Source organism: Giraffa tippelskirchi, chromosome 2 (assembly GCF_054371585.1).
Source record: "Giraffa tippelskirchi isolate mGirTip1 chromosome 2, T2T-mGirTip1v1.2.pri, whole genome shotgun sequence".
In the NCBI taxonomy this organism is placed as follows: domain Eukaryota; kingdom Metazoa; phylum Chordata; class Mammalia; order Artiodactyla; family Giraffidae; genus Giraffa; species Giraffa tippelskirchi.
In genome coordinates this window covers 120,040,023-120,065,676 of record NC_137276.1, presented here as the reverse complement: position 1 = coordinate 120,065,676, position 25,654 = coordinate 120,040,023, and the positions used below count along the sequence as shown (strand labels likewise).

The 25,654-nt window shown below is 35.1% G+C and overlaps 1 protein-coding gene across 12 annotated transcripts in view; it reads left to right on the top strand.

Annotated features, from left to right (window-relative positions):
* Positions 1 to 25,654, top strand: part of ARID4B (AT-rich interaction domain 4B) — a 140,882-nt gene that overhangs the window by 93,425 nt on the left and 21,803 nt on the right. For 4 of the 12 annotated variants that reach the window (XM_081570419.1, XM_081570420.1, XM_081570421.1 and 1 more), the window contains 6 exons: positions 417 to 514; positions 1,542 to 1,785; positions 2,092 to 2,267; positions 6,975 to 7,118; positions 21,874 to 21,958; positions 24,414 to 24,612. In XM_081570419.1, the coding sequence (XP_081426545.1) occupies positions 417 to 514; positions 1,542 to 1,785; positions 2,092 to 2,267; positions 6,975 to 7,118; positions 21,874 to 21,958; positions 24,414 to 24,612 (946 nt within the window). Of the gene's footprint in view, positions 1 to 416; positions 515 to 1,541; positions 1,786 to 2,091; positions 2,268 to 6,974; positions 7,227 to 21,873; positions 21,959 to 24,413; positions 24,613 to 25,654 lie in introns of all 12 variants that reach the window. The other 8 variants (XM_081570416.1, XM_081570417.1, XM_081570418.1 and 5 more) reach the window with 2 other exon arrangements.

Genomic DNA, 25,654 nt, shown 5'->3' with positions numbered 1-25,654 from the left:
TTACCATGGCAGGGTTTATTTAAACGTCAAATGGAGACTTCCCTGGCTATCTAGTGGTTAAGACTCTGAACTTCCCCTGTAGGGGAAGCAAGCTTGATCCCTGGTCAGGGAACTGGGATTCTGCATGCTTTGAGGCATGGCCAAAAAGGGAAAAAGTCAAATGACCTAGTATTTCAGCATTCATAATTCTTTGAGATTGGTTAGAATACCAAAACTTACTTAAAAACATTGCTGTAAACCAGATTATTTTCTTTGGAATTTATCAAAATTGGTATTTTTCATTCCTTGAGACTAGAAACAACAAATATAGAACTACATAATACATACACCCACACAAACACACACATTTGGTATCTATCAAAATCTTATCATATTCCCCACCTTTTAATTTTTGAATTTTCATTTTACTCTGTCAGATTGAAAGCGGAGCTGTTTGGAAACAAGTCTACCAAGATCTTGGAATCCCTGTCTTAAATTCAGCTGCAGGATACAATGTTAAATGTGCTTATAAAAAGTAAGTCCATTCACTCAATATAGCTATATTCAACAGTATGTTACCTAGAAAGCAGGATGGAATTTACCATATAACTGAGGCTAGTAATTTCAAGCAAGTTTTGCTAGAGTAATCCCTCTATAATAGCATTTTCCAGAGTGTAGTCCATGAATATTCAGTTCAGTTCAGTCGCTCAGTCATGTCCAACTCTTTGTGACCCCATGGACTGCAACATGCCAGGCTTCCCTGTCCATCACCGACTCCTGGAGTTTACTCAAACTCATGTCCATTGAGTCGATGATGCCATCCAACGATCTCATCCTCTGTCATCCCCTTCTTCTCCTGCCTTCAATGTTTCCCAGCATCGGGGTCCTTTCACATGAATCAGTTCTTCGCATCAGGTGGCCAAAGTATTAGAGTTTCAGCTTCAGCATCAGTCCTTCCAGTGAATATTCAGGACTGATTTCCATGAATATTAGATCTGTGAGATAATCTGTGAAGAAAGTTTTTGTGCTCAAGCAAATTTGGAAAGTATTGTGTAGAAGTTAAAATGCCAAAGTTTTAAAGTCACATACACCCAGGTTCGAATCCTAGTTCTGCCAGTTATTTGCTGTTTATGCCCTTGGGCCATTTATTTGTTCTTTCAGACCTTGATTTTCTTGTTTATAAAATGAGATAATACTATTGTCTCATAGTAATGATTAGTCTGATCAGCTAGTGAAATTTTACGTATACTCAGAGGTCCAGTACCTGACATATAAATAGATGCTATTACTAGTTCTTCTAATAGCTACTATTATTACAGTTACTACATTTAAGATATGACTTTCTTTTCACTTTTAGCATTTTTTTAATGAAGTTTTTTTCTTTGAAAAATGTTTCTATTTGAGTAAAAATATTGTAAAGAACTGAAGTAGAATAAGCTAGAATATTAAGGTCGCTCAATATCTGAGAACTTAGAAGAAGTGAACACATATTTTAAAAACCACAACTCTACAATAACATTTTGAAATGTTTTCCCAAATATAACTTCTTTTCATGTTTCCAGATACTTATATGGTTTTGAGGAGTACTGTAGGTCGGCCAATATTGAATTTCAGATGGCACTGCCAGAGAAAGTTGTTAACAAGCCTTGTAAAGAGTGTGAAAATGTAAAAGAAATAAAAGTTAAGGAAGAAAATGAACCAGAAATCAAAGAAATAAAGATTGAAGAGGAAGTGAATATAATACCAAAAGAAGAAACGCCTCTTGAAGAGGGTGTTGAAAGAAAGGAGAATACTCAGCCCTCTCAGGTAAATAGGATACTGTTAATAGTCCTTTGTTTTCTCTGGTACATTTTCTCCATCCTCTCTAAAGATTCCTTATTTAATTTATCTTATAAATTTTATTGTTCATGCATTTTCTTTATTACATGCTATTTTTGTGTTTGAAATAGCCATTAGCTATTTTTGCCAGTGTTTTAGGGATGGCAGAAGATTGTTAAAAATAACTTTCTCAGTGTTAGTACTGGTTGGTACCTCCTGTGCTAGTAATTAGATAATGGAATTAGGTTGACAGTTTTTACTTTTGTTGGTTTAGTTCCTCTGATCTTTTTCTAGGGGAGTAAAAAGAATTTATTAGAATCTATGCCTACACAATCTGAACAGGAAAAAGAAGTTAACATGAAAAAAACAGAAGAAAATGAATCTCTGGATGATAAAGATGATGAGACACCTGGAGCAGGTGAATCCCTCAGCATAAAGGTAGAAGCTGAAGAAGAGAAAGCAAAATCTGGGTAAGAAATCTGTTTTTGGTTAAGATGCGTTTTATAGCTGAATGAATTCTTGTAATTTGCTCTTTGTGTGTTTGTATGAATCTAAATGTGATTGACAAAATAAATAATTGAGTGATGTTAATTTGTATTTATTATGCAAATAGCATTTGCCTCCTTCAGAGACCCTACTAATGCAAATTTGTAGAAAAAGATCATATTTCTGATCCATTATTCTTGCTCTCATCATGGAAATTTATGAAATCTTGAGCTAGAGAAAAACAGTTCTTACTGCATTAGCCTCTGCTGCATAACTAGATAATACAAATTTGGGAAGATGGCTTTTTCCAGTGTTTTGTAGATGGTATGTTGGGTATAGATTTTGAGAGTTGTAATCATTTTTTAAGCAAAAAATAAGAATGGAAAAGTGCTAGTACTTAGTTTATAAAAAGTCAAAATTATTATGTTGCATTTTATGTGATAGTAGCATTTACTTGGTTTGGTCAGTTTGAGAATTATTTAGCAATGTATCAATAATACCTATACTGACAGTGGACCCTGCATTTTATAGGTGATCTTTGGCATTTCATCTTGTTTCTGAGGCTTAAAGAAAAGCTAAACATCCCCATTGTTAGTGATTCTTTTAAATAAGTGCAACTATATATTTTTTTGATCATTTTCGTATTTTCTAAAATTTGGACACAGCATGCAAACAAGCAAGGAAGAGGAAAAAACGATGCTTAGATGACTATAGTAAAAAGGTGTTTATTACACTTTGTAATGTATATGTCTCTCTGTGTACAAATGTGTATTTCAAGTACTCCTTAGTGATACTGGAAATTATTTCTACTTTTAAGAAACTTGTTAAGTATCTCTTTGCTTAAAATCTCTTGCTCATTTTGGCGGTGGTTGGTGGTTTAGTCACTAAGTTGTGTCTGACTCTTAACGACCCCATGGCTGTAGCCTGCCAGGCTCCTCTGTCCATGGGATTCTCCAGGCAAGAATACTGGAGTGGGTTGCCATTTCCTTCTCCAAGGGATCTTCCCAACCCAGGAATCGAACTCCTGTCTCCTGCATTTGCAGGCATATTCTTTACCAACTGAGCCATTTTAATGTTCTTCTAAAATTTTGGCCACAACATGCAAATAAACATGGAAAAATGAAACAAAACTGGCTTTAGATGAATATAGTTTAAGTGTTTGTTTATTATACTTAGTTATGTTTCTGTGTGTGTTAAATTTATATTTGAAGTACTTTGCTTGCTGCTACTTGAAGACTACGTCAGCTATTAAGAAATTTAGTAAGGATTCAGCTTTTTGCCTAAAAATCTGATTTATAAATATGCATCTATTTCTGGAGCATTTACTGTGTGGAAAGCTCTGTAATAAGCCTATATTTTCACTTTGTTACTAATAATTATCTTAATTTTTCACATTGGTACTTCAGCTTATTTTATGTTATAAACTATATTTTGTTGATTTTTTGAATTCTTCAACTATATGGCTTATGTATTTATTAAACTTTTTACATCTTTATACACTTTTTATAAAATTTAAGTTTTTATTTCTGACTGCGTGAGGTCTTAGTTGTGGCACCCAGGCTTCTCTCTAGTTGCAGTGCATGGGCTCCAGAGCTTGGGCTCAGCAGTTGTGTCGCACAGGCAAAGTTGCCCGTGGCATGTGGGATCTCAGTTCCCTGACTAGGGATTGAACCTGCGTTGCCCGTATCACAAGGTAGATTCTTAACCGCTGGACCACGAGGAAAATTCCCATGGCTTTTTTATTTACTGCCGATATTTATAAATGTATCATACCACAAACAAATTCTCCTGATGTGGCTGCTACAGAAGATTATGGGTTAGAAATATCCAAAACTGATCTCTGGATTTTATTAGATCAGTGCAACAGAAAATTTTGTGATTGTAAAGAATTAATATATAAATATTTATCTAGTATATAAACTGTCTCTGAGTAATTAGTTGGTACAAGAACTTTCAATGTCCTTCCTTTGTAGTTCAGATGTGGAAGATTAAATAATTGAATTTATGTAAAATGTCTGGTTCAGTGCCTGGCCTGTAGTAGGTACTAATAAACTATAGTAGTTATTTTGTTCTTAATTTTGGTCCATTGTAAGTAAGGAATGTGACATCAAACTTGGGAAATTTGGTATTTGTGAGTTCGGATGAAAAAGTCCTCGTAGATATATTTGGTTTCCCAAAGTGTAAAAGATAACTGATGTAATATGTGTGTGTTTTGTGTTTATGTTTGTGTGTAACACATACATCCGCTTAGTATACTGGCTACATTTTATACTTTGAAAGGCTCTCTTTCTTGGCACTCTGTGTTCTGTTTGGTGTGTTCACCTCTGATTTTGCCACTGAGAAGAGGAGGAGGAGGAGATTTGCTTCAGCTGATAGCCAGTAGTTGTGTTGTTTGCCTCTTTGTAGTTCAGTGTATTATTTGAGTGACTCTCATTTGGTTTGTGTCTGAGGTTGACATTAAATGAGAAATTCTAATTTTTAATTTTTGATTGCTTTTAAGAATTAATACAGAGTATTAAGTTTTTATTCCAGATTAAATAAAAGATTGCCCTGGCTACCACTTACAGTAGGATTGTAGGATTGTACCAGCTATTATTGGCGTTTGCCGGTTGTGCTCAGTGCTGCGTGTGCATGTGTGCTCAATTGCTCAGTTGTGTCTGACTCGTTGCGACGCCATGGACTGGAGCCCGCCAGGCTCCTCTGTCCATGGGATTCTCCAGGCAAGAATACTGGAGTGGGTTGCCATGCCCTCCTCCAGGGGATCTTCCTGACCCAAGGATTGAATCTGTGTCTCCTGCCTTGGCAGGTGGATTCTTTACCCTAGAGCCACCAGGGAAGCCCTCAGTCCTATATAGTTTTGGCTTAATAATGTAATGTACAGTTTAGAGTTAGTTTTCGTTTAAAACACTTTAGACTTTTGATCATCTTATATCTCATGTTTTGTACAGTGATTCTGAGATGCATGATAAATCTCTTTGGTGTGTGATCCATCTTTGTTGTATCTACCAGAATATACTTCCTTTTCTCCCTGATGAGCAGCGATATAATCTTGTGATTAAACAAGTAGTATTCATTCAGAAAAGGCCTTACTGTTTTAATTTTACATATGTGTATTACATATATATAAATCAGTTAAAGTTGTTAATAGTTTATCGGATAGTTTCTTAGATATTTCAGCCTTACTTATAGTTTTTTTATTATAGAAATGTTAATAGATTTTCAATAATAGAGTTTATATTTTTTAATCTCATATTACAGCTGGATTTATTTAATTTTTAAGTACCTATTTGACTATAAACAAGTCTTTAAAAGAGGAGTAATTCTTAAGAATCTTTGTAGACTTTGTGATACATTTCAGAGAAAATTGACTCATTTGGTACTTTTGTGAACTCAGACTTAATTTCATAAGTGTATTAAGCTTCCCTTCATCCCTGCTGCCTCACTGTATAGAAGGAAAGGGGTAGGAGAATAAAAAAGCATTATAGTTCTACTTGTGATACTATTTCTAGTTTTTGTTGCCTACATAATTGTGTAATTAGGAATGATAAAGTATGTTTTTGCTAAAGAACTTTGCATATGAGAATATAAAACTAAAATTATTAGTTGAGGAAGATTTTTTTACATACATACTATACCCATTAACTTTTAAGGGTTAGTTACTTAGCTATCTTATGGTTCTATTTTATGACATTTATTCATTTGTCAGCTATAAAGTGATGGATTCTTTTTGAGAGCAAACTGTTGTAATAAGTATAGACATACTACAGAGTAAATTTAAACTAATTGAAGTTTTTAAAAAATAAATCTAGTACATGGAAAATTTATAATTTAAGATTTTTCCTCCAGTTTATTGAGTACAAATTTGTGGTCAGTATAAAATGAATAGGAATGTTTTAGAAAGTGCGTGATACTGAGAAGACCAGAATGGTTGCATTGCTGCTTCTAGAATGCAAATGACTTTCAGTTTCATATTTGCAACTGGTCTCTCATATGCCTATTTCTTCAGAACTTTAAAGTTGAGAGAATTGGTAGAAGAGGACTTTTGGTAAATATGGAGAAAAGAGAGCAGAAATTGTGTTGAAGTTTAGAAGAATAGAAAGAAAAAACTTGATGTGATTTTAATGTGAACTTAGTAGGATATTCCTATAAAAGGTGAAATAATATTTCATTTAATACAACTTCTGAAAATCTGGTTGAAATTATTTTAATTATTAAGACTAACCATTGGCTAGTAAAAACTTGTTTAAACATGTGGAGGTTTGAAATATTTGAATGAAAAATATTTTTTAGTCAGAAAATGGCTATGAGGTACGATGATTTTTGTTTTTGTTAACTGAGTTATGAAAAACTTCTACAATAAAACATGAGAGAAATGTTAGCGTCGGTTGACCTTACTAGCTAGTTTCTTGCTGTTCAGCACAACTTCTGTTCTTCTGCCTGTTGGACATTTTCTTTTAATACACTTACTTTTCAGTTTTCATTTTCTCTGAATATATCTTTCTGTAATCATCCATGGTCATCTTATACAGTTTTAGTTTTTAATATTAAATTGAAACTCAGAGAATATCATACGCTTGGAACCTGCTGTTCCCGGAACAATCACAGCCACAATTTTTATCAATTTATGTGGTTTGGAACTGAAAAGCTTATGAAGTGTCTTTTATTAACTGCAGTTTTTTAAACCTTTCAAGAGATGAAACGAATAAAGAGGAAGAGGAAGATGATGAAGAAGTAGAGGAGGAGGAGGAGGAGGAGGAAGAGGATGAAGAGGATGATGACAACAATGAGGAAGAGGAGTTTGAGTGCTATCCACCAGGCATGAAAGTCCAAGTGCGGTATGGACGAGGGAAAAATCAAAAAATGTATGAAGCTAGTATTAAAGATTCTGATGTCGAAGGTGGAGAGGTCCTTTACTTGGTGCATTACTGCGGATGGAATGTGAGGTAACTTGAGTTTTAGCTAGTGATTACTACCTAAAAAGTCTTGTACAGTAATTTTCTATTTTAAAATTTAACGAATTATAGATTTGTTAGTATTCCAATTGAGGTCATAGTATACCATATAAAAAACGTGGAGTTTTGGCTTGTAAATACCTCTCTCAGTGACTTCCTACTTACTGTTTTCAATATTTCAAAGATATCCTTAGTGTCTAGAAGACTAAAGTCTGTGTAGTTGATTTTAATGTTATGCATGTAGATTAATAGGGGCAACATTGTTGGTAAAATGATATAAAACTTTCTTTAAAAGTTAAAAGGGATTTGAGCTTCTTGAGGTCTACAAGCCAATTATGAGGCTTCTGGCTCTCTTGCATTTTCATCTACCTTTCCACGGTAACCTCTTCCTTGTTATCTTCTTAAATCATCACATTTCTTTCCTTTAGTAGGCAGGATTTTAAAGTTGCGAGTTCTTAGGAAGCTTTAGTTATTTCAGGAAGGCCTTATCTCCTCATTAGCAGCTCTTGCATTACACCATGTTCAGAAGCCTCAGAAATTAATTTTTATGTTTGAAACAATGATTGAAATATTATGAGCAAGTCTGCTTGACTGAAATAGGGCGCATGGTCCAACTCTACTTACCTGGGGAACTTAAAAGCAAGACTGAGTTTTCTTGTTTACAAGTTTCCTTTGATAATATCTGAATTTTATCCAAAGTTGGCAAGCTCGTTTTGGGATCTGAGCATCTAGATATCTTTTAAGAAAAACCTTATTTATTTTGGAATGTCTGATACTGTATTTGAAGTAGCGTGTCATAAGAGTTGTAGCTTTTGAAAAGGTTGCCATCAAAGTTTTCATTGGTGGTGTCATGGTGTGCCTAGCGTTTTCAAGGAGGAATATAGTTCTCATGATTTATGTTTACATTGTATTCTGTGGTTTGGAATGTGATTAAGAAAACATCATCTCCAGAGTCTCTGTTTCTTAAAAAAATACACTCGCTGTTTCTTAAAAGTACAATCTGTGTTGTCCTTTTGCAGCAGTAGGAAGCTTTGGAAGCATGTCTAATCTGATTACCTTTCCTAATTTGAGAAAAGTGCAGTTCTGTTCCATTCTGAAGATTGGAAGAAAATAGCACTTAAGTCATAAGGAAATGTGTAGGAGTTTTGTTTGGGGCTTTTTCCCTTTATTACTTCTAATCAGAAAGATTAACAAAGTTTTGAATTCTAAGAATGCCTATCAGTATTGTTCTGATGAAACATAAGCTTCTCCAGATAGCACTTTTTAACATTGTGTGTAATTTATCCTTTTGGCTGTTGGTTCTTGTGCTGTCTCTGTGGTGCCTGACTTTCCTCATCTGAAGGGCTGACTATTAATATCATGTTCAAAGGAAGATACTTGAGATTACAGAGCTTCTATCAGGATATTTTGCTGTCTGTGATATTTAATCATTTTGATTTTATTAAATACAGATGTAGAGGGAGTTCCACTTTGACCCAGGATGTAAATGTTAAATATGTTAGTTTAAAATTAGGAAGGAAAAATTTCATCAGTGAAAATTAATAACTTCTATGTAAGGCCCACAAGATAGATAATCTGAGCTACATCATCTTTTATGTTTTTTTTGTTTATTTCCAGTGCTTTTCTTCTAGTTATTCTGCTAGGTTATATAATGAGGCAGTTTTCCTAGTAGTCTTTATAAAATGCTTTAATTCTGTGACCAGTGGGTAGAATTTAAACATTCTCCAAGTTTAACTGTAACGCAGATTTAATTATTTTCTGTTAATTATCTCATTAAACAGAAGAGGCATAGATTAAAATTGAAACATTCATGAAATTATTCTACAGTTAAGTTGCAACTTTGTTTTGTTAAGAAAAGATTGACTAAAGGAAAGAGTAATCCCATCCTAGGGGCACTTGGATTTTAGAGTGTAGAAAGAATGTTTGGTGCTTGTGCTTTGAAGTAGATGGAGGGTTGGGTAGAGTAAGGGAAGATTTTTAAATTGAGGCATTCAAGTTTTTAATAACATAAAAAAGAAAAATGAGACCTAGTTCAACAAGACAAACTTGAATTAATGAGAAGGATGTCATCTACTCCTGACAACTGACGCATTTGTATGGTACGAACTTTCAAAAGAAGAAAACTTACCATCTTGATGAAGACCTGTAGAGTGGATCTCTACAGACTCCAGCATCATAGAGAAAACAATTGTACTTCAGTAGATTAAGCAGTTATTTTTTTATAGACAGTGTTATAGGATTTCCATTTCTCTCTGGAATATTACCCAAAGAGTCTATCTTATTGATGAATAAGAAATTGTGACTTTTGCTGCTCCTTTACATCTGAAGCTAATCTGATGAGGACCTCAACAAATCCTCATCAGCCCTGCAACTGTCTTCCTGTTGGGAGAGTGCCAGCTTGATTTCTGAATTTAAACTTGAGTTGTGCAATTAGAAGTGAAGATTTATGCATGAAGTTTCATGAAAATAGTTTTATTTTCACTGGCAGTCATTCATTACAGTAGCAATTTAGGAAATTTTGTATAGAGCTGTTGGAGTTTTGTTTGATAGAAAACATTTTCCAGGAAGCAGATTTTTCTTAAGAAAAATAATATCTTTCTTAGTTAGAAAAATACTGTTTTCTTATGATTTCTACATTTTTCTTTTTTATGAAGTTCTCTATAAACCTTTATGTTAATTTTCATTTATACCCCTATTTCATAACTGAAAATGTCGCCTTTTTTTTTTTTTGACATAAGATAGTGTTTGGGCCAATCTGTTTTTAACTACAATGAGAAAAAAGACATTTTAATGTGCTCACATCAAATTTATGAGAAATAGCCAGAATTCTTATCCTTAACCACATCGTACTTCAGTGCTAAGTTATTTCAGTTGTGTGCGACTCTTTGTGACGCCACAGACTGTAGCCCGCCAGGTTCTCTGTCCATGGGATTCTCCAGGCAGGAATACTGTAGTGGCTTGTCATTCCCTCTTCCAGGGAATCTTCCCGACCCAGGGATCCAACCCGAGTCTCTTAATGTCTCTTGCATTGGCAACCAGGTTCTTTACCACTAGCGCCACCTGGGAATCCCAAGATGGTAAAACACAGCTACAGAATTTTTCAGATATGATGACCATATGTAAGACTATTGTCCAGTGCTAGTTCACCACATGCTTGTTTACAGAATTTTAAAAACTCATCCAAAAATCGCATTCAATATAGGAAAACACATAAAATCAAGATAAGATCACTTTTTTGTATTGTAGTGTTCTCTTTTAGCCTTTTAAAAAATATATCTCCATACATTAAACAACTTATAATCATACTTCAGTAATTTTAATAGTAAGCTCTCTGTTATATTTGTTTGAATTTCTCAGTGATGTTAATATTTTATAGATATTTTTAGTATTATTAACTAATTGATCCTTTTCACTCTCAGGTTTCTAGGTTGTGCCATAAAACATGGGATTGATGTTTGAAAATAAAGTTACAGTTTGGAATTCATTGGCTGTAACTTTGAGTGTGTTGGATTTATCTTTGTTCAGTAGCAAATATCCTTGTTTCAGTAATATTTACAACCTTGTGTGTTAGAACTATCTAGATGCTTGGCATGGGATTTAAAATACATCAGAATTCTATCATGTATTGGTGCTGATTTACTTTCTCCATTTCCACCTTGACTTTCTATAATCATGGAGTTGGGAACTTGACTAGAGAATTTTTTTTTTATGTTGATGATTACCAACTACACTAAAGAATACCCCAACTAAAAATAAGAGACACTGTAAATTTCAACTGTAACTCAAATAATAAGTTAGTTATATTCCATATTATGTTACAGAAAACGGAAAATAAGGTAAATTATTCTTGAATATATTATTTGAAATGAAAATGTGTTTCATTTAAAAAAATACCATATTTTTCTAAGCAAATTGGCACCTTGTTGGAGGGAATAGGTGGAGTAAAAAGCTTTCACAAACCAATTGGTTTAATCACATTTTTGTGAACACGCACCCGCTGTTTATCAACCATGTTTCTTTATTTGGCAAACAAATTCAACATCTATGAGCCAATATTGCGCTTTGCACGAAAGGTACAAAGAAATACTCCCTATCGAGGAATTTGTCCACGTGAGGGAAGTACCCCACCAGGATTTACAACCCCCTAATGCCCTCAACCTCTCCTTATGTTGCTTACATTCTTCAATCATTTCTTATAATTTTTTTTTTATTCCCCCATGTTCTTCTGTTGCTCTTGTGTTGCTTTGCAACACCTGCTTGACAGAACTGCAAGAATCCTGATTAAATCTAACACTCCTCCTCCTCCTCCTCATTGCCTGCACCTGTGCAGTTGATCAACAACCACAATGACTGCTGCTGCTACTGCTAAGTCGCTTCAGTCGTGTCCGACTCTGTGCGACCCCACAGACGGCAGCCCACCAGGCTCCGCCGTCCCTGGGGTTCTCCAGGCAAGAATACTGGAGTGGGTTGCCGTTTCCTTCTCCAGTGCATGAAAGGGAAAAGTGAAAGTGAAGTCGCTCAGTCGTCCGACTCTTAGCGACCCCATGGACTGTAGCCTACCAGGCTCCTCCGTCCATGGGATTTTCCAGGCAAGAGTACTGGAGTGGGGTGCCATTGCCTTCTCCGCCACAATGACTAGTCTTATTTTAAATTCATGACTGTGAACCTCAAGTGGGCACTGTATGTCCTCCTCTCATGCCCTTTCTACTTTCTCAGACTGTTTTATTTTTTAAGTTCATAATCTTTAATTATTACTGCAATTTTTATTGGTATCATTAACATGTAATATTATATTCAGGTGTACAGTATAACAGTTTGATATTTGTATATATTACACAATGATGACTGCAGTAAGTGTAATTCACATCCATCACTATACATAGTTACAGAAATCTTTCTTTTTTAATACCATTTCTTCCCTCCTCAAAGCCCCAGCAACTCTCCCCATCCCCACTTTCAGCTGGTGACCTCATTGAAAAATTGAAAGAAGAAAATTTCTACAGAATTCCACTACATGACTTTCTTACCTATATATGCTGCCATATTTTCTGCCTTCTCATCTTTCACCTTAGGTGAACAAGTATGCTGCCATCTAAAACCCATCTTCTAACTGCCATACTTTCTGCCAAAATCAGAGTTATGGGCCCAGAAATTCTCCTCTTTTTTCTCTACATTTTCGGTTTATTTTTCTGTTCTAAACCATTCCCATCTGTATATAGACCTGCAGTTACTTCTTTCATCTCAAAGGACACTCCTTTGACCTTACCCCTGCATTTTCTACTGTGCTGTTTCTTTGCTCCATTTCCATCCGGCAAAAATGATTTGAGTTATTTACACTTGGTATCCACTTTTTCTATTGTTTTTGTGTAAACCCAACCCAGTAAGGCTCACGCCACACTGCACCTCCAGAACTGTCAACAGTTCAACCTTATTTCTTAACTTCTTCTTACTTGCCTTACCTGTGTAACTGACCCAGTTGATCACTCTTTCTGTGATACTTTTTACATGAGTTCCAACTGCTGCAGCTGCAGTTACTTTTCTTGTTTTTCTTTTCTGCCTTTCTCAAAATTAAAAAACCACCTTTCAGTTATTTTATCTTTTCTATCTTATTTCTTGCCTTTATGTATTTTCTCCCTTTTAATTGTTCCCTTCTTTTATTCTTCTGGTATACATTTTAACTTAATTTACACTGTATTTCTGTTTTTCCAATTTTGATTTGAGTCACTTTTTTTGATGCTGAATTTTTCTAAATTATTTTTTTGAGCCAAAACCCATTTTTGAATTGGTTTTTTTTTTGTTGATGTTAAAGAGTTGTCGGAGTTCTTTATGTATTCTGTATACTAATCCCTTATCAGAAATGTAATTTGCATATATTTTCTCCTGTGAACCCACAGAATTGTCTTTTCACCCTTGGTATTGTCATTTGCTGTACAGAAGTTTTTATTGATAAAGTCCAATTTGTCTGTTTTTTTCTGTGTTGCTCATTCTTTTGGTTTGTATCCTAGAAAACATTGCCAAACCCAGTGTTGTGAAACTGTCACCGTTTTCTTATGAGAGTTTTATAGTTTTAACTCTAATATTTAGCATTTTGGTCCATCTTGAGTTAATTTTTATCTGTGATTGTGGTATTCATCTTTTTTAATAACCTCTTTGGGTCATTCACAGAGCCCATCTCCTAATTAGCAGGTAAAATGGGATTGCGAGTTAGAGACTTAATAAATGACTGAAGTGCCAAATCCTGTGACTTTTCTTCCACTCCATGTTAAGTTAAAGAAGTGTAAATGAAGGCCATTTGACAGTGGTCTCCAAGTAAACATCTGTCAGTCTGTTTTATGGAGAGGGAACATGGCCCATATCTTTGTCTGTAAGCCTCCTTACTCTCTTTGGACACACCTCCTCTTGTGTGCCCTTCTTCATTTCACTTCATTTCATACCTCACTGCCATCTCCAAACTCTTGTCTCCATAAACCCTTCTGTCCTAGCCTGTTCACTTATGTTTATGATCCAAAGCATTAAAATGGAAAACTACTATGGAATTCAAGGGCTGTATGTTACTGCTCATGTGAAAAATTGTTTTGCACCATGTAAAATGCTTTATATCAGACAGTCCTTCATGTAGAGAAATTTAAATGGAAGCTTGTAAGCAGTGAGTAAAGTGAACATAAATTTCTAAAACATTTAGAACATTTCTAAAAATGACTTTTGAGTTGGTTAGCTTTTCAGTGCAAGTGAAAATAAACATTTTCTTTGTGAAAAAGATTAATAAACTCAGGTATTTTTGCACTCAAATGGCTTTTCTCTCTCTCTTGGAGTGTTGATTTAACTGGACCTGTTCCATCATTATTTTTTATAGATTGATAGGTACATTTACTGTAAAGCATTAACTTAGACCTATTCCATTTCATAGCTTTATAGATTGGCAGGTACATCAGTATGTTTGTCTAAATGTGCACAAAAATGCTAACCCCCTAAACTTATCAAATATTCACAAAACAAACTTTGGGAATTCTTTTAGAAGTCAGTAGCTGCATCACAACAAACAATGAGTGCCAGAGTTGTTAACCATTTACAGTGATCTTTATAGTCCTGGTACAATGTTCTGTGATGTGTTCTTAACATTATATACTACCCTCTGCCTGAAGACCTTTGTTTCATTTTACACAGTTAAATTTTCTAGGAAAACAGATCTATAGTATTGTAATGCCATTCTCTTACACTGTTTATGTCTTTAATATGATGATGCTATAATATTCCTGTTTCTATCATTCTGCTGTTCTCTATTATGATAAAACCGTTCCTGCTTTTTTTGGTGTGAATTGAACAGTGTTACATAGGGTGGAAATATGAAATATTAAGAGCATGCTTAGAATTTTATTTTTTCAATAATATGCTTTTACTTTTGTTTTATCTTTTTAAGTTTATTTTTTAATTTTTTTGGCTGCACAGGCTCTTCATTGTTGCACACAGGCTTTCTCTAGTTGCGGTCAGCGGGGGCTACTCTAGTTGCGGAGCACAGGCTCCAGAGCTCATGGGCTCAGTACTTGCAGCACTCGGGCTCCAGAGTTCGGACTCGGTAGTTGTGGTGTACAAGCTTAGTTGCTCTGTAGCATGTGGGATCTTCCTGGACTAGGGATCAAACCCACGTCCCCTGCATTGCAAGGCGGATTATTAATCACTGTACCATCAGGGAAGCCCTGTTTTAAGTTCATGACTAAAGGCATTAAACGGTACTCAGTAGGTCTCTTTATAAATTTTGCTTTAGATATTTTCTCACATTAAAAATAAATGTCTAAATTGAGATTATTATAGAAAATTCATAAAGTAGGTAACCTGGTTAAATTGCTTATAAAGTTTGTAAATGATAACTAGTGCTGCTTTTCTCATAACTTGATCTTTTTTTCTCTTACAACATATTTTCCCCCATATATTCTTATTCGGTTTAAGTGGGGAATTCCTTTCCATGCTAAGAGGGCCTAAATTTTCATCTCAGATTGAGGTTTTTAAAGCAAGGTTAGTTTTATGATGTATGTTATCTTTTTTGCATATAGATAGGCAAAATACAAAATACATAATTGTCCAGCAGTTGCTAAATGAGTCTCTCCTTTACCGAAAAAGTACAAATGATTTTAATATTTCACTTATATTAATGGTTGTTTACTAGATTTTTATCTTTTACAATCTGTATATTTTAAATAATGAGTTTTAAAATATTTTGTCAGTTCAGTTTTGCTTTTGAAGTTATTTGTACATTATTCTGCATGCAATTATTGTGTGAGTATATGTAAACACATGACTGATAATATTTCTTTGAAAGTGGTTTAGTTGGGTTTAAACAGAACCAAAATCTGAATTATTGTGGGCACAGTAACCATTTTGGTATCTTATGTCTGGTTGACGAATGCTCTTTTCCATTTTTATTGTTGCTAAATGATTTCTTAGATGATTTGCCAACACATCCAAACAAAAATCAAAACGTTTTCTTTTTAGAACTCTTTATTTTTCTCTGGTGAGAGCAAGTATGCTATGGTCTCTGAATGGTTCCTTTAGCTTTGTATAAATATTTTAATTCAGCACGTTAAAATTTCAAATATTATGTAGCTGCTTTTTTGGGAAGGGTTCAGAAGATTTGTATTGTTGCCATGTGATGGCTGACTACTGTGGTCCTCTCTGTTAAATTGTAAGCTCCTTGAGAAGACGCTGTGGTGCATTCATTACCCAGCGCCTAGTGCAGAGCCTGTCACATGACAGGTACCTAACAAATATTTGTCCGATAAACAAGCACTTGTGCAGACTTCTAGTCTGGGGTTTTGTTTGAGTTTTTAATTTGGGGAATCATCTGTTCTACTTTTCTTCAGTTTATATAGGTCCGGGAGCCAACTGCTAGAAGTTAAATGAGTTGCCCATAGTCTGTTCTTTCATGTTTATTCCATTAGTTGAACGTTAGATGATCCCAACAGAATTTTCCCAAGTCAGTATATTCTTTGAAAATATTTTCCTTAGTACTTTAAATATCAGATAAGATACTTGTCTAGGCTCCACATATTAATTACAAAGAGTTTATTGATAACTGAGTTGAAAAAGTATGGTCTCATCACTAACAGGTTTAGTCTTGTCTTCATTTTTGTATTCAGTGTTTGTTCATATTTGTTTTTCTTGGTTTTTAATATTTGTTGTTTAATGAAAGTATTTAGTAATCTTCGTTTCCTTGTGCTATTGCAAGCTATATTTCCTTTTGTCATGAACAGGCCAATTGCTCTCTTCAATTCATAATTTCTGAATTTAAAGTCCAATTATAGGCAATACTGGAGACGGAAGTGGCAACCGACTCCAGTCTTCTTGCCTGGAGGATGCCATGGACAGAGGAACTTGGCGGCTACAATCCATAGGGTCGCAATGAGTCGACATGACTGAAGTGACTTAGCATGCATGCATGTAGGCGGTACAGTTTTTATCAATAATCTAGAGTACCTGGTTTTCCTCAGACATTCTCATAAAACTCTGCTGCTTGAATTAAAGTTGCAAGTCATTTTGTTCATAGGCCAACCGCTGAGCTTCAATTTCTTTACTAGTTTTCAAGCTGCATTATCAGAAAACATGATAGCTGACAGCAATAGGCCTGCTGTCCTTGGGGAAAAATCTAGGTGTTTAGCAATGAAGTGGTTTCTTGGAATACCTATTGCCCTGAATGGCTGTTAATACTGTTCTTCATTCACAATTGAGAGTCTGAATTGGAACATGCATTCTAATGTCTTGATTCCCTTTGTGGTATTTAAAGCAGAATCAATAATACTGGAGAGCCACTTGGACAGGATGACCACTAGGGCTGAGGGATGAAAGCATGTTCATGTATTTGGGAATGTTTGAGAGAAGGAGGAAAGCATCTTAAAACCAGAAAATTTATATTTGACTTAGTTTTAAAAATTCTTGTTTTCTTTAGAGAGGTTATTTTTTATTTATTTTTAAATTGAAGTATATTTGCTTTATAGAATTTTGTTGTTCTCTGTCAAACCTCAACATGAATCAGCCATAGGTATACATATACCCTCCTCCCTTTTGAACCTCCCTCCCAGCTCCCTCCCCATCCCACCCCTCTAGGTTGATACAGAGCCCCTGTTTCCTGAGCCATACAGCAAATTCCCATTGGTTGTCTATTTTACATATGGTAATGTAAGTTTCCTTGTTACTCTTCCATACATCTCATCCTCTCCTCCCCTCTTCCCATGTCCATAAGTCTATTCTCTATGACTGTTTTCTCCATTGCTGCCCTGTAAATAAATCTTTCAGTACCGTTTTTTAGATTCTGTATATATGCATTAGAATACGATATTTATCTTTCTTTTTCTGACTTACTTCACTCTGTATAATAGGTTCTAGGTTCATCCACCTCATAAAGAGGTTATTTTGAAGGATGAATGAATATCCTACTTGGTATGGTGCCCTGAGGAGAAATTGAGACATGTTTTATGGTCTCTTTTTTTTAAGCTACAATTTTCTGCTCTTTGCCACCTCCCCATAATTTCATTTTTTTATGCAAGATATTTAAATTTGAACTAGTTTTCCCATATTCTATCTTCTTGGACTACTTACTTATGCCTAAAGTAAATATGTTGTAATCTCTTTTTAATAAATATTAAATATATTACATAAAAAGTTTTAAGTTCATATAGAATAAACATTCAGTGACAGCTTTTTTTGTAGTTCTGATCTTAATTCTCTTTATTTTACACAAGTCTTTATTCTTGGTATTTTATAGGGAATCAGAGATCTTAATCCATGAGTATTACCTCCTTTATTTAAATTAACAAACATGAGTAAGATAAAAATTAAACTGGCCTAGCTCTGTCTTACGTAATTTAATGTCAGTAGTAATTTTGGGGTATATCAGTTTGCTTTTTTTCTCCTGTGTGAATTTCTTTTTCTCTTCTTTGTGTTCTTTGAAAGTATTCCGTAAAGAAAATAGAACTCTTGAATAATACTCTAATGAATAATTACATAATGGGAAGAGCATTTCTTTATATTTAAAATACAGTGATTAGTTATGACATCAGTTTATTTTCTGGTCATTTTTTTTCCCTTGTAAGATTAGTCAGGCAACTAAAGTGATATTTAGAACCTCATTACATTCTGAAATGTTTTGTCTGTTAATGTTTACATCAGTGGTCTCAACCTCAGGGCTTCCCTGGTAGAGAATCTTCAGCTGGTAAAGAATCCGCCTGCAACGCAGGAGACCCCGGTTTGATTCCTGGGTCAGGAAGATCCACTGGAGAAGGGACAGGCTACCCACTCCAGTATTCTTGGGCTTCCCTGGTACCTCAGACAGTAAAGAATGTGCCTGTAATGCAGGAGACCTGCGTTGGGAAGATCCCTGGAGAAGAGAATGGCTACTCACTCCAGTATTCTGGCCTAGAGAATTCCATGGACTGTACACTCCATGGGGTCACAAAGAGTTGGATATGACTCAGCGACTTTTCACTTTCACTTTTCTCAACCTCTATGTGGGGTAAGGGCATTTGTAGTTTGAAACAGCTACCTTAACCAAAATTCTCACACTGTTTTCACCTGTTCTCCCTCCTCACGGGTTCATTCCTACTTTGCATTCTTAAGGAGGCTTTTTAGTTGCTGGTGTGGACTCTTCTGTATGCTTGATCAGAATAGGACCTGGCATACTTTCTCATTCTGGTGTAACATTGTTTAACATGCCCATTTCCCATTCTTCTCAAACTCTTCACATAGTACTTTTTGGCAAGCCTGTAGTTTGAACGGTCAGTTCACTTCCATGGTTTGAATTTCTTAATCTGTGAAATAAATTCATTGATAGATTTTTAAGGCATGTTCTAGTTCTGAAGGATATTAATTATAATAACACTAACAATATTGTTATTATTACATTTTATGAAAAGCGCATAAATCTGACTGAAAAGTGAAAGTGAAGATTAGTTGCACAGTCATGTGACTCTTTGTGACTCCATAGACTGTAGCCCTCCAGGCTCCTCTGTCCGTGGAATTTTCCAGGCAAGAGTACTGGAGTGGGCTGCCACTTCCTTCTCCAAAATCGGACTGAGAAACGACAAAATCTAAAAGAATAGTATTAGAACAAAGGAATGGTTAAACAAACAGAAGGCATGAAGAAAATGGAATAGAAGGGGGCAAATAATAGGGGAGCGATATAACATTAGCTAATACTTATGGAACCATATATTACCATATAATTAATCTAGTAGGAAACACATCTAAAGAATTTTTCAAAGAATCTCCTAAAACCATGCAGAATGATCAGTAACTTAAAAAATGATTGTTACATAGTTTAGTTAAGACCATAGTGTTTAATGACTTCTATTCAAATATTTTAGAAGCGTGTATAGTTTTTTTCATCTAATTCCAGAACCTTTCTCTTTAGCTTTTTTCCTGACTCAACATTGCTTCCACCCCCAGATTCATTACTCAAGGTCTGATAACCAGTCCTCTGATACCATCCTTAGTTTACATTTGGGTAGAGAAGAAAATGTTTACCATATAGTATCTGTACTCTAGTGGTGCTTAGGTAGCAAGCATCAGCCTGTGCCATATGGAGTAGCCATTATTTTATTTATGTATAAGTTCCTCCTACCTTGTTCCTAAGAAATTTTAAGCAACATACTTTACCTGTAAGTCATAAAGAAATCATTTTCACAGTGCACATTGTAACTGTGAAGACAGTGACTATTTTTTGTTTGTTTGATGTGTTTGATGCTCCATATAAAATATACAAGGGTACAGTGTCTTGGTGATATTCTTACACTGAAAGCTACTGTTTTATCCTAATTTGAAATTTACCCTAATTTGACATATAATTCGTGTCAAAAATCCAAGTCGAATTGAGTAGTACACTTATTGGTAGTCAAAATGCCTCATATTACAAAATTAACTATACAACAGAGTCTTTGATTAAGAAAGGTTAAAATACTATTATATCTTTGTTTAGCTTATGTTGATGGTATGTGTAACCATCATGAACTGTTTTTACTTTTTCTTATAAGAAAACAGTGTGTTGTGTGTGTGTTTTTTTTAAGTACATAGCATTAATTTCCATAACTATATTCTAATAAGAGCAACTTCTAGAAGTTCACATCCAACTTTGCAGAGGGTGGAGGTATTTTCTGTTTATTCTTCACCTTCACTCTCTAATATTTTTAGGAGCTAAATTGCTTTCTTCTCAAGAATAATGCAGTTTTTAGCATTAATGGGAAAATTTTAAATATGTAAATATACAGGTAGGTGCTAATGTGCCGGTATACATACCAGAGGAGTGTTTTTAGTAGAAGAATAATATTTGCTTTATACCGAATAAACTTAAGTCTGAGGTTGAGAATGTCTTGACCACATAGCTAGTCAGCAGGGATTATGTAAAGAGTTTTCTGGAACTCATTCCATCCTTTCCTCATCCTCTCTAATTATCACTGTGGCCCTCACCAGCTTCCGGCAGACACCAACCTAGCTCGTGGGGGTTGAGCCATCAACGTTGCTGCAGGCCATAGGTTGCACCAACAGTCTAGCTCTGCCTGGGAGTCCTTACAGATACTTGCTAGACCTATTCTGGGGCTTCCCAGGTGGCGCTAGTGGTAAAGAACCTGCCTGCCAGTGCAGGAGATGTAAGAGACATGGATTTGATCCCTGGGTGGGGAAGATCCCCTGGAGGAGGGCAAGGCAACCCACTCTAGTATTCTTGCCTGGAGAATTCTATGGACAGAGAGCCTGGTGGGCTACAGTCCATAGGGTCGAAAAGAGTTGGACACAATTGAAGGGACTTAGCATGTATGCACACAGGCCTACTCTAGAGCAAGAATATAATTTACTAGTAAGGTAATGACCTAAATCATTTACTTCCTGACTCAGGGTCTTTCTTACTTCACTTAATGCCTCTAATAATGAGGACATTCTGATTTAAAAGCTCATTTTCAGTTTTTCATGTTCTCTAGTTAAAAATGTCAATCAGTTTTCCATTTTCCAGAATAAATGTATGTAACTTTCAAACATAAAAAGAGGTTTATTTTCAATGTTTCTTCTTTCTAGCTGAGTTACAAAAATAAACTCCTCCCCCCCAAACAAATAGATTTATTGCAGTCAGTAGTAACTTGTGCCCTGTGAACTCCTGTAGACAACCAGCACTGAGTGGAGAATCCATCACAACTGTTGACTCTCAGCCATCTGTATATGTAGGAAGCAACTCCACACCCTGAAAACTTGGCAGTCATGCTTCCCCTTAGCTTTCCTGATATGTTTAGGGAAAAATGAACTACTTGTGCTTAAGAAAAGAACAAAGTAAACCAAAAAACGTATAGGAAATACTGTGAGTGCTCTTAATGATTATTGTACAGCTTTGGTTTCTCTTTGGTGTAACAGAGGAAGTAGTGCTAGTCCAGGAATCCAGAGACCTAGCTGAGCATTGGCTCAGCCAGTAGCTGAAAGTGTGTCCTGGGACAGGCCACTACATCTCTCTTTGAGCATCTGTAACTTTGTTCCTTAAACCAGAAAGTTGAACTTAGTGGCCCCCAAGGTTTTACAATATTATGATTCTGTTTATGAGTTTCTCTTTAATATGGCGTAGTTCCTCCTGTAGTATGTGTTTTGTATATTTATGTTAATTTCCTTTGATTTTTAGGTATGATGAATGGATTAAAGCAGATAAAATAGTAAGACCTGCTGATAAAAATGTGCCCAAGATAAAACATCGCAAGAAAATAAAGGTAATAAAAGCAAAATATATTTTGCTGTATATTATAGCTCTTAATTAAGGATCCTTTCCTCCAGAGTGAGTTGAGAGCAAGAGAGAGAGAGTGTGTGTGTGTGTTAGTAGAGTTGGAAATACTCTCTTGAAATAGCCAGTTTATCAAATACTAGATTTGGGTACAATTAATATTGTCAGCTTATGGAAAGGCATTTTGAAAACAGTACTAAGTGATGTTTGAGGCTTTTTTAGTTCCAGCATTGTATAAGTCCACTCACCCAAGATTTTACTTACCCGTTTCAACTGTTTCATGCACCTCTGGTCTCCAACTGGGAGCCGTGAAGTAGTGTGTAGCTAGGAACTCTGGGGTTACTGTAATAGCTGTAAACCATTCAGAGGAAGAGAAGAAGATGCCTGAAGGCACGGAGAGCCTAGCTGCAGCTCTTTTTTTCTTCATCATCTTTCTGGCACTATAGATAGTGCCCTAGAATGTGTTCACAAGACCCCAAGAGGCACACACTGCATAGATCCTATGGGGAATCTATTAATAATGCACTTGTATGGAACTTAATGTTAGTTTTGTGTATGATGGAATTAATCTTGTTCATTCCAAGATTAAATCTTTTTAATGTTTTATTAGAAAGCAGACCATTAACTAGGTTTTAGAATATTTTTTTATCTCTTAATGGCTTTTTACTACTTCGAATGTTATATATAGTTGAAGTGTTTAATAGTCCCCCTGAAATTCAGTTTTCATTTTAAAAGTGAGGCGCTATTTACTTTCTGGCTAAATAATACCTTAGTGGCTCTACGTACGAAATTTTTCCCCTAAAGTGATTATTCTTTTCTCACGATGAAACTGAGTTCATATTTTTAAAGTTTTGGTTTGGCAACTCAGTAGCTACAACTCAGGACACTCTTGGTCTTTGTTGGAAAGTGTGGAAGTCATGCAATTGCTCCTAAGCTACTAGAGAAATTTTGTGTATGTGGCAGTAAAAAGCCTGCTTCCTTGCAGAGAGCAAGTTTTAGAAGTAGTATTTCTCAGGTAGAGGATAGGGTAGGGGTAAGAGAAGCAATATTAGAATATTACTTGGGGAATTTTTTTTAAGTATTTATTTATATCTCAGTTTAGTTCTAGGCCCCTCCCAGGCATTTAAAATTGTTGGTCATAAAGGAAGAGGCATGTGAATTTTGGAAAAGCTTCCTAGAAATTATTTAATAATAATATACCCATCCTTTGATCTCATCTGGCTCTGAGAACCACTGTTTTCAAGGCTGTCCTCTGACAGCCATTAAAAGCCATATTTGAACTTTGCGTGGCATAGACTATTTCTGCCTTCAGACTGCATGGTGTAATTATGATCTCTGGTATAAAGTGATGAAAAGACTGGCAAGAATAGGAAAATTAGAATACCACTAATCATTGATAGGCTTTGATACACATAAGCCTTCTCAGTGCATCCAGAATCTTCAGCTCAGGTGCTCTAAGTTAGTGGCTCTCACACTTAGGCCTGTGTCACAGTCACCTGGAGAACTTGGTGAAACTCAGATTGCTTGTTGCCATCCCCGGTGATTCTGGTTCACGGGATCTGAGTCTGGTTCGAGGAGTTTTCACTTAAATTGCCAGGAGGTGCTAAGGTCTCTGGGCCCATTATCCATACTTGGAGAACCACTATCCTAAACAGAATTAACTTCTATGTATCCAGAATGATAACTAGCTCTGTACCATCTATGAGAGAACTGTGAAAATAGTCACTCAGCAATCTAGAGTCTGACTATAACAGGACTTCAGAATTGTATCCTGCTGCATCGTGCTCTACAATATCACTTAGAAACGTGTCTAAATTATTTTTTCTATAAATTATTTTAAAAGCAAATTTTAAAAAGTTTCCAGGAAATATATTAGCCCCTGCCCATCTGTTCATAAATAGAGAATTTGGGAAATTTTCTCATTTTTTTCATGAAACATTAATTTTATCAATGATGTAGGAAGGATGTCCCACTGACTTGACTTTATAGCAAGTCATTTGTGTCTTTCCAGTTGTCAACTGAAGATAACTGAAATTTTATCATTCCCAACCCTCATTTTATATTGAGACTCTTCCAGGTTTTAAAACTACCAGATTGAAATTGTGTTTTTTTAAAATGAATATTTAAGCCTATTGTGATTTCATTTTTATAGAATTTTTAACACCAATTATTAGTAGTATGGAGGTTTGCTTAATTGCCTATCTGATTGCTAATTTATTTCCATTATTAAAATATAAATATTAGAAACTTTATTTCTCATCCTATAACGTTTGTTAGGTAAGTTTGAAAAAGCATCTCTGTTTGGTGGGACTTTATATTCTTCTTATGTTTTTTAGTAATGTAGTCTATAGCTTTGAGTTAAAAATGAGTTTTAGCATTGTTACTAATGAATGCTTCATGATAAGTTATGACTAACATAGGATACCTTTTTTTCCTTAACTTAGAATAAATTAGATAAAGAAAAAGACAAAGATGAAAAATATTCTCCTAAAAACTGTAAACTCCGGCGCTTGTCAAAACCGCCATTTCAAACAAATCCATCTCCTGAAATGGTATCCAAATTGGATCTTACTGATGCCAAGAACTCTGATACAGCTCATATTAAATCCATAGAAATCACTTCTATCCTTAATGGACTTCAAGGTAAACATAACGAGCATCCTGTTGCATGCAAGTATTTGTTTTAGATGTTTTGTTTTAATTTTTATAAATCAAATGCTATAAAGGTAATTCAGTGACATTGTCAAGTTCTCTTTTTTAATTGAACCATAACTTTGTTGACTCTGTTATTACTTGAAATCAGCCATTGATTTTACTTTTTTTTACAACTGTATTAAACCTATATATACTCCTAAAGAGGATAATATTTACTTTTTTAAAAACTGTGGCAAGCATAAACCTAACTATGTAAAAAAAGACAGTATTTCCACTTTAATGAAGGTCCATCTGAATAGAGTTTCCAGGTCATATTCAGCTTCTTTGTGAGTCTACAAAGACCTCTGTAAGGAAATTCAGTGAGGCAAGGTTGTTAGGGCCTTCTAGGAAACATCAGGGCTCTCAGGAATATCTGACAGAGTCTCAGTGGATGACCAAAAGAATTATGCTCAGTGCTATTGATAAGGTGCTCTGTATGTTCTGATTCTAGGCTGCCCAGATACACTCCTAGCTTTCAGGTGTAGGTCAAAACAAAATGTTTCTACTGGGTAAAATGATGTCATTGCCTGATCCAGGTAATGGGAAACAAGACATTGAGCAGAGAGCTGGAAATTTATCACCAAATGGTTGGAACAAGTTGATATACGTAGAAAGAATCTAATTGATGGCAAGAGGCATTTTGATGATGATAGAAGTCATATGAGTTCCTTTGGAAATAACACCACATGGGTCTGGACTGGTTTCGTTCTACATCTGGTTATAGTTCTCTTCCTGGGAACTTTTTAGAACTCTCTCTTCAAAGTAGTCCCTAAAATTTTTTTCTTTTGGGTATCTGATTTTTTAAAATATCTTCATTTGTATACTCACTGGGATGGAGCACATTCTCCATTCTCTAGAAGATGTTAAGAATAAGTGAGTAAGAGGGAAGATAAAATTTTAAAGACTGTCCATATTGAAAACATAGTACTTATGGTCTAGCAGGCTTGGAAGTTTTTCCTTAATTATTTTATTGGCATTGTTCAGCTGTATT